The 18,646-nt window shown below is 40.9% G+C and overlaps 1 protein-coding gene across 2 annotated transcripts in view; it reads right to left on the bottom strand.

Moving 5' to 3' along the window:
* mettl14 (methyltransferase 14, N6-adenosine-methyltransferase non-catalytic subunit) overlaps positions 1 to 18,646 on the bottom strand; it is a 117,043-nt gene that overhangs the window by 55,362 nt on the left and 43,035 nt on the right. Inside the window, exons 3-5 of one of the 2 annotated variants that reach the window (XM_072496179.1) lie at positions 18,570 to 18,584; positions 17,886 to 17,973; positions 3,877 to 3,954 (exon numbers count right to left, since the gene is read on the bottom strand). In XM_072496179.1, the coding sequence (XP_072352280.1) occupies positions 3,877 to 3,954; positions 17,886 to 17,973; positions 18,570 to 18,584 (181 nt within the window). The remainder of the gene's footprint in view (positions 1 to 3,876; positions 3,955 to 17,885; positions 17,974 to 18,569; positions 18,585 to 18,646) is intronic. The other variant, XM_072496180.1, reaches the window with a different exon arrangement.

The following is an 18,646-nucleotide window of genomic DNA, read 5'->3' as shown; positions in this document are numbered from 1 at the left end:
GGGGGGGTTATTTATTTATGTTTATTTACACTGGGGGATCTGAAGGGGTGCATATATTTGCTATGTTGGCTCTGTGTTAAGTTGGGGTGTTAATTTATTCTTTTTGTACAGGGGGGGAGGGGGGTATGGAGGGTTGTTTTTTGACTATCTTTTGTATTTAACCCTGTTGGGTTCCTTTTTCATTTTGTTATTGATATTCTGTGAAAAGCTTAATAAAAATTATATTTTAAAAAAAGAATCGAATCAGATTAAAAGAGGCATATAGTATTCTTCTTCCATTCTCTGCCTAAAGACAGATCCAACTCTCAGCATCATAACCTCTACCATGCGGAGGGCTAGAAGGCAGGTCCCAAATCCACCCCAGCTGGAATGGGGATTGAGTGAACCCCATGTTGTTGGCATACGGTTTATATTCCATATTTTATTAATTGAATTTAAATTCCACCAGTTGCCATGGTGGGATTTGAATCCATGTACCCAGAGCATCAGCCTGGGCCTTTGGACTACTAATCCAATCACATTATAACTACGCAAAATCCTCCCCCGGTCACTACTAAAAGGTAGATGAACACCATTTAGTTGCTTGGAGATATTCTAGCATATTTTAAATTCACTCATAGGATGTGGGCATCGCTGGCTCGGCCAGCATTTATTGTCAATTCCCAATTGCCCTTGAGAAGGTGGCGTTGAGTTGCTTTCTTAAACTGCCGCAGTCTCCGAGGTGTAGGTACACTCATAGCACTGTTAGGGAGGGAGTTCCAGATTTTGACCTAGTGACAGTGAAGGAACAGCGATATATTTCCAAGTCAGGATGGTGAGTGACTTGGAGGGGAACTTCCAAGTGGATGGTGTTCCCATGTATCTCCTACCCATATCCTTCTAGATGGTAGCAATCATGGGTTTGGAAATTGCTGTCGAAGGAGCCTTAGTGAGTTCCTGCCGTGCATCTTGTATATGGTACACACTGCTGTCACTATGTGTCGGTGGTGGAGGGAATTAATGTTGGTGGAAGGGATGCCAATCAAGTGGGCTGCTTTGTTCTGGGTGGTGTCAAGTTTCTTGAGTGTTTCTGGAGGTGCACCCATCCAGCATACACCACACTCCTGACTTGTGCCTTGCAGATGGTGAACCGGATTTTGGGATTCAAGTGGTGAGTTACTTGCCTCAGGAATCCTAGCTTCTGACCTGCTCCTGCAGCCACAGTATTTTTATGGGTAATCCAGTTCAGTTTCTGGTCAATGGTAACCTCCCAGAATGTTGACAGTCGGGGATTTAATGTCAAGGGGCATGAATATCATAGTGGTCTGTTTATGAATGTGAGACGTTATAAGACAGTTATGTTTAGAACTGTCGCCTTTAATTCAAGGTATAATGAAGCAGTTTGAGAGGGAGATGTGACATCACACTAAATCTGTCCAGAGACAAAATAATGTGACCTCAACATTATGGAGATAGAAACTCAAATCAGAATCTATCGAAAGAAAAGCGCAAGTTTCAATATCTAAACACAAAGGAGGCGGCAGCTAGTTTTGTTATGCATACTCACAGTTAATCAGATAAAGATTTATGGAAGACAACCCAAAACATGCAGTATTGTGTCAGGCAGAGGAAAAGGATGGCTTTTGTGTCAATCTGCAGACAGAGTGCTGAAGAGGATTCTCTGTTTGAAGAGACTTGTTGACAGTTAAAGATTACGGAGTAGTTATGGGAAGTCCATTTGATTATGCCATGATTGAGTGACAAGACTTCCTTTTTAAAAGGACAAATTCACCTCGGTGGGACAGGAAGAGGCGATCCAGTTGGGGAAGAACTTGAGACTTTATATACAAGGCTACAGCCGTAATTCTCCAGCCAGTCATGAGCGGCAGGATTCTCTGGTCAAGCCTGCAGGTTTCCCAGCGGCTTGGGGTGGCTTCAATGGGGATTCTCATCGACAGTGGCGGGAGCAGAGAATACCCTGCCAGTGAATGACCTGCCACCTACTGCTGCTGAGAAACTCACACCTGGGAGGCTGGAGAATCCTGCCGTACATTTTGGCTGAAGAGTGCAGTATAATGGATAGATGTGGCATGTGGTTTTTGGTCGGAACAAGTTAACGCTGAATACCTTTTCTGTAATTTAATGCATTAATGGCCTAAGGAAGTTAAGTTTAGTCAATGTAGAATTGAATTTGGTCAGTAAATCCAAAGATGTGCAGGTTAGGTGGATTCGCTATGATAAATTGCCCTTAATTTCCAAAAATGGTTGGGTGGGATTACTGGGATAGGGTGGAGCTGTGGGTTTAAGTGGGCTGCTCTTTCCAAGGGACTGTGCAGACCAGATAAGCCGAATGGCCTTCTTCTGCACTGTAAATTCTATGATTCTAAAAGTCTTAAAGTGCAAAATCTTATCACGCAATTATCTGTGCTCACTAGAAAATAAATTTTGGTTGAGAAATTGTTCTCTAAGGGATTCGTAATGGGTCAAATACTTTGATAACTCTGGCAAATATTGCAACCGTTGCACTAAGTTTTGTAACTAAGCGTGCATTGTTTGCAATATAAAATGACATCATGCCCTTCGTCTCCCAGTTATTTTTAAGAACTTGCTGAGTTTGTGCTTTAATTGTTCATTAAACTTGCCACAAAATAGACAGCACAATCACCTTTTTGACAAAATGAGAATCGTTACTACAACCTCAATCAACCTCTGTGGCCCATAAATTCAACAATTAAAATGTGGTGTTTAATTCCTTCAAATAGTGAATTGTTCTTTGATATTTTGAAATAACAAATTTTAAATTTTTATCTTACTTTTCCTTTCATTTTTTCCTTATTTTTTTTCCCTCTCAATCCAATATTTCTTTCCTTCTCTTTTTCTCCTCTGCAATTCGTTTGACTCTAATTCACCCTTCTTGACAGAATTTAACTAAATTATTAGTTTTGACTCCAAATAATTCTCACCATTCTGATTGAATGAAAAATCATTCACTGAAACCTGCAGAGAAATCAGCTCACTAGATACAAATCCTACAACCCAAAAACTCTGCATTCCTGCAATTCTGGTCCCCTGTGCACTCCCCCATATCCTTCTCCCTGCCAATGGTGCCTTCAACAGCTTAGGCCACAAACATCTCATCTCTATTCTTAAAACCTACATCTGATAAAGCTTTTGGTCATTTGCCCTAATAATTTCTTTGACTTAATGCCAGTTATCTGAATTCACTCCTGTGAAATGTCCAAAGGGTTTTACTGTTAAAGATGCCTCATAAAAGCAAATAGTTGTTGCCAATATTTGGCAAGTCTACTTTTGACTAGGTCTCAGGTAAAATTTACACTCTTATTCTTCATTTTCTCCTTCAACTATCACAATATTGGTGGGATGTACCGACGTGAAGACAGACACCAATATGTCTCTTATTCGACTTCATTCTGCCTGGGAAATAAGTCATGTTTTGTGGATAATGAAATTGCTCCATTGGAATTTTTGTTTAACTACATTTAAAATGATAGGAGATGCCAATGCATCTGAATGGCTTTCGTGCTTTGTTTACTATTTTATACTGTATTTCTGACTTATGGCGACTAAATCATCCTGGTGGAAGCATCATTCCGAGGACTGCAAGGTTCAAGGAAGCCTACCATTACCATATTCGCAGAGCAACTGTAAGCAATACATATCCGCTTGCCCTGCATGACCCACATCCTGTAATTATATGTTCTAAAAGGTACAGAATAGCAATATTACAACAATTAAGCATACCACTCTTAAAAATAGACAATGAGACAGTGCTCAATAAATTCACAAGTGCATGCAGCACTTCTAGACTGCTTTCAGCTTACTCTATTTTCGTAATATCCAATAGTTAAAAAAAAAACAGGTCTGAGATGTACTTACCTTTAAGAATGTGCTGGAATCCTTATAGATTTCCTCGTTATACTGCATTTCTGCTTCTTCTTCTTCCACCACTTCATCCTGTCAACAAAATAAATAACTTATATTTGTGAACAGTAAAATAGATCCAACATTCTAGAGGCATCTATAATAATCTTTATTTGTGTCACAAATAGGCTTACATTAACACGACAATGAAGTTACTGTGAAAACCTTTCACTTAGAGGAATGATTGGGTTCTCTCCTGTACACTCGGTAGTTGGTTAGAATATCTTATTAGTCTCATTGATCCTGAAGCGGGACAAGGACCCAGAGCTATGCGGGTCCTACAGGCTGCTATCCCTACTAAATGTAGACGCCAAACTGCTGGCCAAAATCTTGCCCTCTAGGATTGAAGACTGTGTTCCGGACGTGATTGGGAAGGACCAGACGAGTTTGGTAAGGGAAGGCAGTTGGTGGCCAATGTAAGGAGGTTGTTAAATGTGATTATGATGCCCCCAGAAGCTAGGGATGTGGAGGTAGTAGTCGCAATGGACGCAGAGAAGGCTTTTGATCGGGTGGAATGGGAATATCTGTGGGAGGTACTGGGGCGGTTTGGATTTGGGCGAGGCTTTATTGACTGGGTCAGGCTGTTGTATCAAGCTTCTGTTGCGAGCGTACAGACGAACAGATCAACATTGGACTATTTCAGGCTGCATCGCGGGATGAGACAGGGATGCCCCCTCTCCCCATTGCTGTTCGCGTTAGCCATAGGGCCGCTGACAATTGCGCTGAGAGCCTCAAGGGGCTGGAAGGGGCTGGGCCGGGGGGGGGGGGGGGGAGTGGAACACAGAATCTCGCTTGATGCAGACGACCTGCTCCTGTATGTTTCGGACCCACTGGAGAGGATGGAAGAAATTATGAGGAATCTGGGAGAATTTGGCCGGTTTTCAGGGTATAAATTAAATATGGGGAAAAGTGAGATGTTTGCGATCCAGGCAAGAGGGCAGGAGAGGCGATTGGGGGAGCTGCCATTTAGGGTGGTAGGGGGAAGCTTTCGATACCTGGGCATCCCGGTGGCACGGGAATGGGAACGGCTACACAAGTTAAATTTGGCCCGATTAGTAGACCAAATGAAGGACGATTTTTGAAGGTGGGACGCGCTTCCATTGTCACTAGCTGGGAGGGTGCAGACAGTGAAAATAACGGTCCTCCCGAGATTCCGGTTTGTGTTTCAGTGTCTCCCCATCTTTATTCCACGGTCCTTCTTTAAGCTGTTTAATAAGGTGATCACTGGCTTTGTATGGGCGGGTAAGACCCCGCGAGTAAAAAAGTGGATGCTTGTGCGGAGCCGGGGGAGGGCGGGCTGGCATTGCCGAACTTTAGTAATTATTATTGGGCGGCGAATATAGCCATGATCAGGAAGTGGGTGGTGGGGGGAGGGTCGGTATGGGAGCGTGTGGAGGCAACATCATGCAAGGATATCAGTTTGGGGGCGTTGGTAACGGTTCCTTGATCCTGAGTCAAAGTAGTCAGTGAGCAAAGAATGGTAGATGAACAGGATTCGCTGTGACTTAAGACACAGATCGCAAACTTTTAAGTTTCCAGGAGGTTAGATCGTGGGAGAGCAGCGAAGAGTGCATTGGGGGTTTCAGCAGCAGATGAGCTGAAACAAGGCCAAAGTTAAGTAATATTATTGAGGTAGAAATAGGCAGTCTTAGTGATGGCATAAAAGGTTAGTAGCTCAGCTTGGTGTCAAATCTGAAACCAAGGTTGTGGACAAATTGGCTTAATCTCAAGACTGTTGCCAGGGAGAAGGATGGAGTTGGTAGCTTGGGAATGAAGTTTGGAGTGGGGGGACCAAAAACAATTGCTTCAATGTTCCCAATATATAATTGGAAGAAATTTTTGTTCATCCAGTACTGGATGTTGGATAAACAGTCTAGTAATTTAGCAACAGTGGAGTTGCCGTGAGGTGGTGGTGGAACTGGGTATCTTCAGCATATATGTGAAAACAAATGTACTTTCAGATGATGTCACTGAAAGGCAACGTGTAGATGAGAAATAGAAGGACCAAGTATAGATCCTTGGGGGACACCAGAGGTAATGGTGCCAGAGTAGGAAGAAAAACTATTGCAAGTTATTCTCTACAATTAAGTAAATAAGTATGAGAACCAGCAAGTGACAGTGTGGAAGTGTACGTAAAGGATCATGTGGTCTACTGTGTCAAAGGCAGCAGACAGGTTGAGAAGGACAAGGAGGGAATGTTCACCTTTATCACAGTCATATAGGATGTAATTTGTGACTTAATAAGAGTTGTTTTGGTACTGTGCCTGGCTGGAAATGGGATTAGAAGCCTTCACACATGGGAGATCCAAGAAAGATAGGAACAGATTTGAGAAATCACAACACATTCAAGGACTTTGGAGAGAAAAGGAGAATTGGAGATAGGACAGTTTTAATGAAGTAAACATATAAAGAAATCAAGATAGGTTAGATAGAATGTGACGTATCCTACAACAAACTGGAACAAAACTCATTGTAACCTCTCGACGAGAAGTAGATAAGAACATGAAAGAAATAAATGGGAGAATGGGACTAAATGGCATTCGCATAGATCTAGCATGGGCCACAGACTGAATTAACTTTCCGCTGTGCTGTGAAATTTTTCTGTGAAATAGGGCGCAAAGATTTTGGAGTCATTCTGTTACTGGATTAAAAATAAAGACGTGGCAAACATTCCTTGTATACCAAAAGCATTAAAGAAAGTAGGAAAAAAAAATGTCGCTAGTGGCTTTTACAAGTCGAAATGAAGCTAGATATAGAAAGATACTGATCCAAATAATTCCTTCACATGGCAGCACGTGCTTCCAGATGATTTTTGTAATTTGTTCTAATTTAGACGAAACACTTCCTGCATTTTGTTCTTTGTACATATTTCTAAGTATTATACTGGAATTTCAATAAGAATAACGGGAGACCTCTTCAATGCCTGGAGCAAACTAACAAAGCAATATGGTTGTGAGAGGCCATTCCTCTCATCCTCAGGATATCGCTGTAGTGTCCTCAGGATACTGTTCCAGTCTATTTTCATCAATGATCTTTCCTCCATTGCAAGAAGTGGGGATGTTCATTGATGGTTGTGTTTAGGTTCCATTTGCAACTCCTCTGATAGCATAGCAGTCTGTGTCCACATGCACCAAGTCATGGACATTTAGGCTTGACCAATCTCCAACAAGAGAGGCTAATCCTAATGCTTGACATTCAACACCATTATCATCACTGAACCACCCAAAATCAACATGAATGCCAGGAGTTGCAGGGGAAAGAATCACCTTTAATTGACTAGAAACTTTACTGCAACAATCAGACAAGGACATTCTGTGGTTACAAGAGCAGGTCAGAGGCTGGGAATTCTGTGGCAAGTAACTCACTTTCCACTTCACAAAGCCCATCCATCATCTGCAAGTAAATGTCATAATACAATGGAAGACTCTCCACTTGCTTGGAAGAATGCAGTTCCAATAGCACTAAAGCTTGACACCATCCAGAAAAAAGCACTTTTGAACACCTTAAACAGTCACTCTCTGCATCATCAGTTCACTGCGGCAACTCACTAATGCTGCTTTGAAAGCAGCTTCCAAACCCAAAGCCTCTCTTGCCCAGAAGAACAAGAACAGCACGCACATGGGAACTGCATCAGATGCAAGTTCCCGTCTAAGTCACGCATCATCTCACTCAAATATATCACTGTTCCTTCATCATTGCTGGGTCAAAATCCTGAAGTCTCTATATCACCAACTGCAGAACACATTGCCACCATTTAAGGGCATGGCCAATAGATATTGGATTTGCTCGTACCAGGAATAAATAATGAATACAAATTTAGGTTAGTTTTGACAATTTCAAAAAAGATTATTGGGAGAGAAATAGCAAGATTGAGAGTAGAACCATGGAGATAAAAGAACTAGAGAAAGGGCGAGACTGAGAGCAGAATGCTAGCTTGGAGCTTGAGGTGACATCATGAATCAAACATGACATAGGGTGGAAGCAGCTGATCGGGTGAGTATGGTCAGCTGAGTATTTACTACTTTATCACTTAAGTGTTTGTAAAATCCACATTTTTTGGTCTATAGTTTCTACGATCTATATTATGTAGTAATGAGGGCCAGGGAAAAAGGATCCTAGAATAATTGATGTTCTTTGATTTCAAGTATCTGCCATAAGGTTTAATTTTAAAGGGTTAAGTCATTGTAGGAGAGCTCAAAACCGTGGAGCGCTCTTCCTGCTCTATGTGGGAAGCCAGGAAGATTTTCAGTGCTCGTGGCCTGCATATCTGCAGGAAGCATCTCCATCTTCTGGAAGCCCGGATTTTGGAGCGGGAGTGGCAGCTGGGGACACTGGAGTATCCGCAAGGAGGATAGAATCATGGACAGTACACAGATAATGCGGTGGTCACATCGCAGGCCAACAGCTCACAGGCAGGAAGGGATTGGGTGACCACTAGGCAAAGCAAGAGGACTAGCTAGGCAGTGCAGAAATCTCCTTTGGCCATTCCCCTTCAAAACAGATACACCACTTTAGATACTGTTGGGGGAATGGCCTCTCAAGGGAAAGCCGCAACAGCCAAATTCATTGCACGATGGTTGGCTCTGCTGAACAGGGAAGGGGTAGCAAGAGTTGGACTTCAATAGTTATAGGGATTTAATTGTAAAAGGAATGGTTAGGCATTTCTGTGGCTGCAAATGAGACTCCAGAATGGTATGGTCTCACTGGTGCTACGATCAAGGATGTCCCGGAGCGGCTACAGGACGCTCTGGAGGGGGAGGGTAAATAACCAGTGGTCGTGGTATACATTGGTACAAACAACATAGGTAAAAGAAAAAAGAGCTGGATTTTAAAGGTAGAATATAGTGAGTTAGTAAGCAAGTTAAGAGGTCAAAGGTAGTGACCCCAATACATGTGCCACGTGCTAGTCAGAGTATAAATAGCAGGATACATCGGATGAATTCATTGCTGAAGAGATATTGTGAGAGGGAGGATTTCAGATTCCTGGGACATTGGGACCGGTTTTGGGGGAGGTGGGGCCAATATAAACTGGATGGGTTAGACCTGGGAAGGACCAGGACTAATGTCCTAGGGGGTGTATTTCCTAGAGTGGTCGGGAAAGGTTTAAACTAAAATGGCAGGGAGTTGGGAACCAATGCAAGGAGTCAGAGGAAGGGGAAACCAAAGACAAGAACAAAAAACAGATTGGAGAATAAGAAAAGCTATAGGCAGAGAAAAAAAGTCATAGGCAGATAAATCAAGAGCCAGATTCAAACCAGGTCTCAGTAAAAAATAATGGGAAGAGAACAAAATGTTAACAAGACAAGCTCAGTGTCTTAATGCAAGGAGAATTCACAATAAAGTACTTTAATTGCATAAATAGGTTTATGATATAGTCAGGATTACGACGACATGGCTGCAAGTGACCAGGGATGGGAATTAACATCCAGCGTTATTAAATATTTAGGAAGGACAGACGAAAAGGAAAAGGCCAAAAAGGGTGGCACAATGGTTAGCACTGCTACTTACAGTGCTGAGGACCCAGGTTCGATCCTGGCCCCAGGTCACTGTCCGTGTGGAGTCTGCATATTCTCCCAGTGTCTGCGTGGGTTTCACACCCATAATCCAAAGATGTGCCTGGTAGGTGGATTGATCAGGCTAAATTGTCCCTTAATTGGAAAAAACGAATTGGGTACTCGTAAATTTATTTTAAAAAGGGAAGCGATGGTGGGGTTGCATTGCTGGCTGAAGAGGAAATTAATACAATAGTGAAAAGGATATGAACCCCGCCGATATAGAATCTGTATGGATAGAGCTGAGAAATACCAAGGGGCAAAAATCTTTAGGTGGGTGACTCCAAACTGTGGTGAGGTTGGGAATGGCATTAAACAGGAAATTAGAGACACAGGCAATAAACAAACAGCTGTAATTATGGGTGACTTTAACCGCATATAGATTGGGCAAATCAAATTAGTAACAACACCGTAGAGGAGGAATTCCTGCAGTGTATAACAGATGGTTTTCTGGAGCAACATGTTGAAGAACCAACTGGAAAACAGGCCATTCTAGACTTGGTATTGTGCAATGAGAAAGGAATAATTGAAATTGGCAATCTAGTTGAGTGAGGCCACTTGAGGATGAGCGACCATAATATGATAGAATTCTTCATCAAGGTAGAGGGTGACGTAGTTGATTCAGAGACTACAGTCCTGAATATAAATAAAGGAGACTACGATGGTATGAGGCGTGTTTTGGGCCAGGGTTTAGAGAACCCCAAAGTGTATCATGGAGTTCACCTGACCCACAACGTGCGGTATGGGGAGCACACAGCCCACTCTACAGATGTGGTACAGCAGAAATGGAAAAGTATTTTTGAAAGCAAAACAATGTTTATTCTATGAACTCAAGTTAACCTTTTTAAAACATAGTGAACATCTTAGCAACCATCAATTCAAATACAACCCCCAAAGAATACAACACTAAGTAATCCTTAATAACTTCCCAAACAACATCCAGAAGACAAAAGAAACACCTTTCAACAGAAGCACATTAGGTTACATTCACTACTGAGAACATTTATAATTCTGAATTCACCAAATGATCAAGAGATAGTCTTTTCATGGCAGAGAGATCAACAGTACACCTGCTCTGTCTGGCTTCAGCTCCAACACTGAAAACAAAACTAAAACACACCCAGCAGCAAACAGCCTAAAACAAAAGTAAAAAGCTGACAAGACAGCCCAGCTCCACCCACTCTCTGACATCACTGCAGTAATAAACACCCATTTCTTAAAGGTACTCTCACTACAGATATTTATATACACACCCATTTATAAACACCCATTTCTTAAAGGTACTCTCACATGACACCTCCCCCCAAGAAAAAAAAATAAACCATCAACTTCAAGATGGTTTTATTTTTCACCATTTCACTATCCTTTAAGAAATGCACACAGTAAATATACTTTTTCATTTAAAAAAAACAACACACGCAAACAGTTATAATAATATAGTCCATTTTTGTTCTTCCTCCTCCAACTGAAATCCTTCTCGATTGACAGTCTCTTTGAACAAGGTGGTCTCTGCACGATCCGTCCATTTCGCCACGCCTCGGCATTTCTCTTTAAAGTCAGATACTTTAGTTCAATCTGATCGCAGAGTCCCTTGTAATTCTCAACACAAGAGCATTGGTTATCACAACTTTCAGGCCGTCAAATGCCTGTTGAAAGTCCGCTGTCCACTGGAATTTGACGTTTCTTCAGCAAGTCCATCGGTGGAGCAATCAGGCTGCAAAACATTTGCACAAATGTTCGACCAAATTCACTCATGCCAAGAAATCGCATTATTTCCCTTCGTCTTGAGGGTATCGAAAACTCCTCAAGGAAAGTGACTTGGGCTTTTCCAAATTCACTTTTGGCTCGGTTTATCACCAAACCCGCCCCCTGAAGTCGATCGAATAACTCCATCAGATGTTTCAAATGTTCTTTCCACGTCTGGCTGAAAATTACCAGATCGTCGATGGAAATCGCACAATTGGGTAATCCTGAAACAACTTTGTTAGTTAACCGCTGAAATGTGGCTGGTGCGCTTTTCATGCCAAATGGCATAACTTTGAATTGGTATATACCATCTGGAGTCACAAAAGCTGAAATCTCCTTCGCCCTTTCGGATAAAGGTACCTGCCAGTAACCTTAAAGTAAATCCAGTTTAGAAATAAAAGCTGATTGTCCCACTTTCTCAATGCAATCCTCCAAACGTGGGATAGGATAAGAGTCCGTTCTTGTAACTGCATTAACCTTTCGATAGTCCACACACAACCGTTGGGTACCGTCTGGTTTAGGTACCATTACTATGGGTGAGCTCCATTGGCTGCAACCCACCTCAATTATGCCATTCTTAAGCATACTCTCAATCTCTTTGTTAACCTGTGCCAATTTTAAAGGGTTAAGTCTGTATGGATGTTGTTTGATTGGAACAGCATTTCCCACATCGACATCATGTGTAGCCATTTTAGTATTTCCCAATTTATCTCCACAAACTTGCCCATGTGATATCAATAACTCTTTCAGGTCAGTTCGTTTTTCCTCTGGAAGGTAACTCAACAATTTATCCCAATTTTTAAGAACATCCTCGTTTTAATTGGAGGTATGTCAAATTCACAGTCATCTGGAATTGGTTCGTCACTTTTGACTTAGAATCATTAAACCCTCCTCCTTTTTCTCTCCTTCCCTTTCAAAGTACCTTTTAAACATATTCACATGACACACCCGGTGAGTCTTCCTTCCATCAGGTGTTATATAATTCACCTCACTTAATTTCCTTAAGGTCCACAAAACCTTGCTTTTAAAGGCTCACCCACTACTGGTAACAACACTAAAACTTTATCTCCACTGGCAAAACTATGAACTTTGGATTTCTTGTCCGCTACCCGTTTCATCACATTTTGTGCAACTTTTAAATGCTGTCTAGCCAATTCTATTTAATCGTTCCCTAAAATTTGACATGTAATCCAATAATGTAATTTCCGATTTCTCATTCACCAATTTTTCCTCAATCAATTTAAGTGGTCCTCTTACCTCATGACCAAAAATTAGTTCAAAAGGACTGAATTTGGTTGACTCATTAGGTGCATCCCTAATTGCAAACAGTACGAATGGAATTCCTTTATCCCAATCCTCTGGATAATCGTGACAATAAGCCCTCAACATTGTCTTTCATGTCTGATGCCACCTTTTTAACGCTCCCTGCGATTCTGGCTGGTACGCAGTTGATTTAAATTGTTTTATTCCCAAGCTATCCAGAACTTCTTTGAATAACCTTGAGGTAAAATTTGATCCTTGATCCGATTGTATTTCTGTGGGTAGTCCATAGCTAGTAAAGAATTTAATTAACTCCTCCACAATCCTTTTAGCTGTAATATTACGTACTGGAATGGCCTCTGGAAACCTAGTAGACACATCCATTATCGTCAAAAGATATTGATTCCCACTTTTTGTTTTAGAAAGCGGTCCTACGCAATCAATTAGGACCCTCGTAAAAGGTTCCTCAAATGCTGGAATGGGTATTAAGGGTGCTGGTTTTATCACTGCTTGAGGTTTCCCTATCACTTGACATGTGTGACATGATCGACAAAATTTAGCTACATCTTTATGTAGTCCAGGCCAATAAAAATGTTTCTGAATTTTAGCTTGAGTTGTCCTTATTCCCAAATAGTACCTCATGTGCAACTCGCAACACCTCCTTTCTATACCCTACCGGCAATACTACTTGATGAACTTCTGCCCACTTTTCATCCGCCTGCATATGTAAAGGTCTCAATTTTCTCATCAAGGCGTTACTTTTACGGTAATAACACTCTGGTATACACTCAGATTCCTCTTCCGTATATGCTTTCTGATACATCCGTTTTATTTCTATATCTTTCTGTTGTAACTCCTCCAATTTTCCTGAACTAAAAATATCCGTCTCATCCTCCACCTGTTCTTGTTCTTTTTCAACCATCTGATCAAAAATTCGGATAATTGGACTTCAACGTCATCTCTTCTCTTTGATTTCTCCTCTTGTCTTAACCTGTGACTTTGCAACCTTGTTACTACACAATCCGGAAAAATCCCAGGATATTCGTCCTTCAACACCTCAGTTGTCTGATTTTCCACTGGCTTATCAACAGTAGGCATCACTCCCACCTGCGATCCAGCTATATCATTACCCAAGATAAACTGTATTCCTGGACAAGATAGTTTCTCTATTACTCCTACTACCACTTCACCATTCTTCACTGGACTTTCCAACCTTACCTTACATAATTGAACACTACTCCCCTCACCCAGAATTCCACATATTACCACCTTTTCTGGCATAATTCTTCCCAATCTACATAACTCCTCATCTCTTACCATTAAAGATTGACTAGCTCCCGTATCTCTTAAAATTGTGACTTCTTTACCTACTCCTCCTGATACACATGAGTAAACTTTACCCACACAAGTAAATTCTTTAGAGATCTGGCACCTTCTTATCAATCACCTCTTGATCAGGCTGTACAATCTTTTGCACCTACTTCACTTCACTTGGGCTTTCCTTTACCACTTTCACAAACCCCACTGTCTTATCCTGTTTTACCACATCAGCCTTCCCAGTGCTTTTCTTCAACCACCAACCTGTGACTTTACATGGCCTAGTTTATTACAGTGAAAACATTTGAAACTTTTCATGTCTCTTCCACCCTCCTGGATTTCTTTTTTAATCTGAGGTACACTCTCCTCATTATCTCCCATCAGATCACCTTTACTTTTACCACTTGAGTATTTCTCATGTCCCCAGTTTCTGTTCCTCATAGGCTGAAACTGAGGTCAGAAACCAAGCTTTGATTTATGAACTAATTCATAATCATCTGCCATTTCTGCTGCTAACCTCGCAGCTTTAACCCTCTGCTCTTCCACATGAGTTCTCACTACATCAGGAATTGAATGTTTAAACTCCTCCAAAAGTATAATTACTCTGAGAGCTTCATACGTTTGGTCAATTTTCAATGCCCTTATCCACCTATCAAAATTACTCTGTTTGAGCCTTTCAAACTCCATCTATGTTTGACCAAATTCTTTCCTTAAATTTCTAAACCTTTGTCTGTAGGCTTCAGGCACTAGTTCATATGCACCCAAGATGGATTTTTTCACCTCCTCCTACGTCCCAGATACCTCCTCCGGTAGTGATGCAAACACTTCACCAGCCCTACCTATCAGCTTTGTTTGAATCAATAATACCCACATGTCCTGTGGCCATTTCATTTGTTTAGCTACCTTCTCAAATGAAATGAAAAAGGCTTCTACCTCCTTCTCGTCAAACTTTGGCAATGCTTGAACATATTTAAATAGATCCCCACCAAGCCTTCGACTATGACGCTCATCCAACTTTATGTCTGCCAATTCAACTGTCATTTTTCATGGCCATTTTCTGAAGTTCAAACTCTCTCTCTTTATCTTTTTCCCTGATCTGTATCTCCCTTTCTCTTTCTTTTTGTTCTGCTAGGGCTATTCTTTCTTTTCTCCTTTCTTCTCTCTCCTTTTCTTTTTCCTCTCCATCTCTTTCCGCTCTCTCTCTTTATTTTTCCTCTCTTTCTTATTCAAGCTGCTTTAATTCTTTCTCATGTTCAAGTTGCTTAATCTGCAACTGGATCTTTGCCAATTTCAAACTGTATCTCAGGAAACTTTAAATGCTTAGCCACCGCCATAACTACCTCATCTTTCCGCATTTTGCCAGGTAATGTTAACTGCAATGTTTCTGCCAAATCTAACAGTCTGTTTTTAGTCTCTGTCTGTAAGGTACTGCGTGTGACCGTCTCCAACCCCCAAAACTTCAGAGCCTCTGAAAGAGCCATTGTCCACAACACACTCCCTACTTTAGAATACCACACCTGAAAAGCAACCACAATATGCTCACACCTCACCATCTTTAAGTTCACAAAGCCAATCCAATTGATAAGACTTTTATCCCCTCGAGCCCCCAATTTGTTATGGGCCAGGGTTTAGAGAACCCCAACGTGTATCATGGAGTTCACCTGACCCACAACTTTTAATAGATTGTGGTATGGGGAGCACACGGCCCACTCTACAGGTGCGGTAGAGCAGAAATGGAAAAGTATTTTTTAAAGCAAAACAATGTTTATTCCATGAACTCAAGTTAACCTTTTTAAAACAAACAGTGAACATCTTCGCAACCATCAATTCAAATACAACCCCCAAAGAATACAACATTAAGTAATCCTTAATAACTTCCCAAACAACATCCAGAAGACAAAAGAAACATCTTTTAACAGAACTGAGAACATTTATAATTCTGAATTCACCAAATGATCATGGCAGAGAGATCAACAGTACACCTGCTCTGTCTGGCTTCAGTTCCAACACTGAAAACAAAACTAAAACACACCCTGCAGCAAAGAGCCTAAAACAAAAGTTAAAAGGTGACAGACAGCCCAGCTCCACCCATTCTGATATCACTGCAGTAATAAACATCCATTTCTTAAAGGTACTCTCACTACAGATATTTATATACACACCCATTTATAAACACCCATTTCTTAAAGGTACTCTCAAATGACAGGCGCGAGTTGGTTATAATGGATTGGGGGTGGCTGTGGATTGGCAATGGCAGAGCGTATGGTGAACTGTATGATTGTTGCTTCTTGTCTGGTGCAGAAATGAAATGGGAAAGATAGCCAAACCATGGCTTACAAGGTAAATTAGATATGGTACTGGATCCCATCAAATTGGCCAGAAAAAGCAGTTTCAAATTCAGCAAATGAAGACAAAGGGATTGATTAAGAAGGGAAAATAGAGTGCAAGAGAAAGCTTGTGGTGTGCATAATAATCAACTGTAAAAGCTTCTACAAGTGTGTGAAGAGAAAAAAATGGGTGAAGACAAATGTAGGTCTTTTACAGTCAGAAACGGAAGTTTATAATGGAGAAACAAAGAAATGGCTGACCACCTAAATTTATATTTTTGTTCTGTCCTCACAAAGGAGGATACAACGTACCAAGAATCAGTGAGGAGGAACCTAAGGAAATCAGTATTTTAGTCCGAGAAATAGTGCATGCATTGGTGGTCACCTTCCAAGATTCTAAAAACTCTGGAATAGTTCCTACAGATTAGAACCTCACATGTAACCCCACTGTTTGAAAAAGGCAGGTAGAGAGAAAAAAGGGAATTATAGACCAGTCAGCCTCACATCGGTAGTGGGTAAAATGTCAGAGTCATTACAAAAGATTCAATAGCAGAGCACTTAGAAAACAGTGGTAGGATCGGATAGACTCGGCATGAATTTCCAAAAAGGAAATCATGCTTGCCAAATCTACTGGAATTCTTCAAGAATGTAACTAGTAGAGCTGATGAGGGGAAGCCAATGGATGTGGTTTATTTGGACTTTCAGAAGGCTTCGACAAAGTTCCACATAAGAGATTATCGTCTAAAATTAAAGCGCATGAGATTTAGGGTAGTGTATCGAGATGGATAGAAAAATTGGTTGGCAGGCAGGAAACAAAGAGTTAGAATAAACAGAAATTTTTCCAAATGGCAAGCAGTGAGTAATGGGTTACCACAGAGACAGTGCTAGGATCCCAGCTCCTCACAATATACATTAATGATTTAGATGAGGGAACAAAATGTAATATTTCTAAATTTGACAAGAAGCTGGGTGGAGTGTGAACTGTGAGGAGGGTGCAGAGAATCTTCAGCGTGACTGGGCAAATGAATGACAGATAGTGCATAATTTGAATAAATGGAAGGTTATCCACTTTGGTAGCAAAAACAGGAAGGCAATTATGAGTGGCTATAGATTGAGAGAGGGGAATGTGCAATTTGAGTGTCCATTACACCAGTCGCTGAAAGTAACAGGCAGGTGCAGAAGGCAGTAAAGAAGGCAAATAGTATGTTGGTATGGAGGGAGTGCAGCAAAGGTTTACCAGGCTCATTCCTGGGGTGGTGGGACTGACGCACGAGGAGAGATTGAGCTGGTTAGGATTATAGTCACTGAAGTTTAGAAGAAGGAGTGGAGATCTCATGGAAACCTATGAAATTCTAACAGGACTAGACAGGGTAGATGAAGGATGTTCCCGATGGCAGAGAAAATCCAGAACTAGGTGTCACAGTTTAAGGATATGGGGTGATCAGCTATGCTCATAATGAATGGCAGAGGAGGCTTGAAGGGCTGAATGGCCTACTCCTGCTCCTATTTTCTATTACTAGATTATTATCCGAGTTCTGGCACAATTTAAATTTTGCTGTGCATGCTTTTAATCAGATCCACATTTTGTAATGAGCTTCATAAGCCAAGCTATAATTTATTTTTGCTGGAAATATTTTACAGCTTTTATTCTAGTGTTTTCCATCATAAGCAGTTGGCCAGATACAAGAAATTGGATAGCATCTGTGTCACTTTTAGTTTGGCGGATGAAAAAACCCAGAAGTCATTGCAGTGATGTAATTACTTTGTACTCTTCAAATTCTTCTTCACTAGCTTCCCCTTCTTCAGGAAATTTACGCTTGGCAGTCGGTGCAGATGTATCGTATGTTGCCCTAGAAGCATCAAACAAAATATTTTCTTGTTTAAAAAGGCATCAATTAAAAACAATCACAAATGTAAAAATATTTCACTTACATGCACATGCAGAGTATACTACAGAAATAGTGTACAGGCAATCCAAATAGTTCTGCTAAGGCTCTAAATATTGCATCTGAATCATCTTTCTTATCCCTCCCTTATGAAATAATTTACACAAGCGGGTTGGGCTGTCAACTATGTATTGCATTCTGTAAGTTAACAAGGTTCGCAGAGTAAAATAATTTTGCTACAGTAAATTATGGAGCTTAAACTATTGGGGACAAATGGAGCTTTAATATGGCATCAAATGCTTTAATGCAAGATAAAATGCAATTAAAGGGTTCTCAACAATACTCCATTTTAATTAAAATTTATAAAATGCCCACCATTTTCAGAATGTTGTCACAAACCAAAAGTGCACTTGCAATTTGTTCAACCAAAAGCTCAATCTTAAACTGATCCATGTTTTTTTTTTTTAAATGGATGACCCGCCATAGGACGAGTTCCCCAATATTAAAGCTACAGTCTCCATCAATCCATTGGAGAAATAAATTTTTCTGAAAGTACTCACCAAAATAGTCTGCTCCTTTAAAAAAAGGAAACAAAAATGTATCATGATCTAATATTGTTGACTAAATTGGACTTTTC

The sequence above is a fragment of the Scyliorhinus torazame genome, chromosome 3 (genome assembly GCF_047496885.1).
Source record: "Scyliorhinus torazame isolate Kashiwa2021f chromosome 3, sScyTor2.1, whole genome shotgun sequence".
Taxonomy (NCBI): Eukaryota; Metazoa; Chordata; class Chondrichthyes; order Carcharhiniformes; family Scyliorhinidae; genus Scyliorhinus; species Scyliorhinus torazame.
Note: the sequence above shows the minus strand (reverse complement) of the source record. Positions and strands in the feature narration are given on the sequence as shown.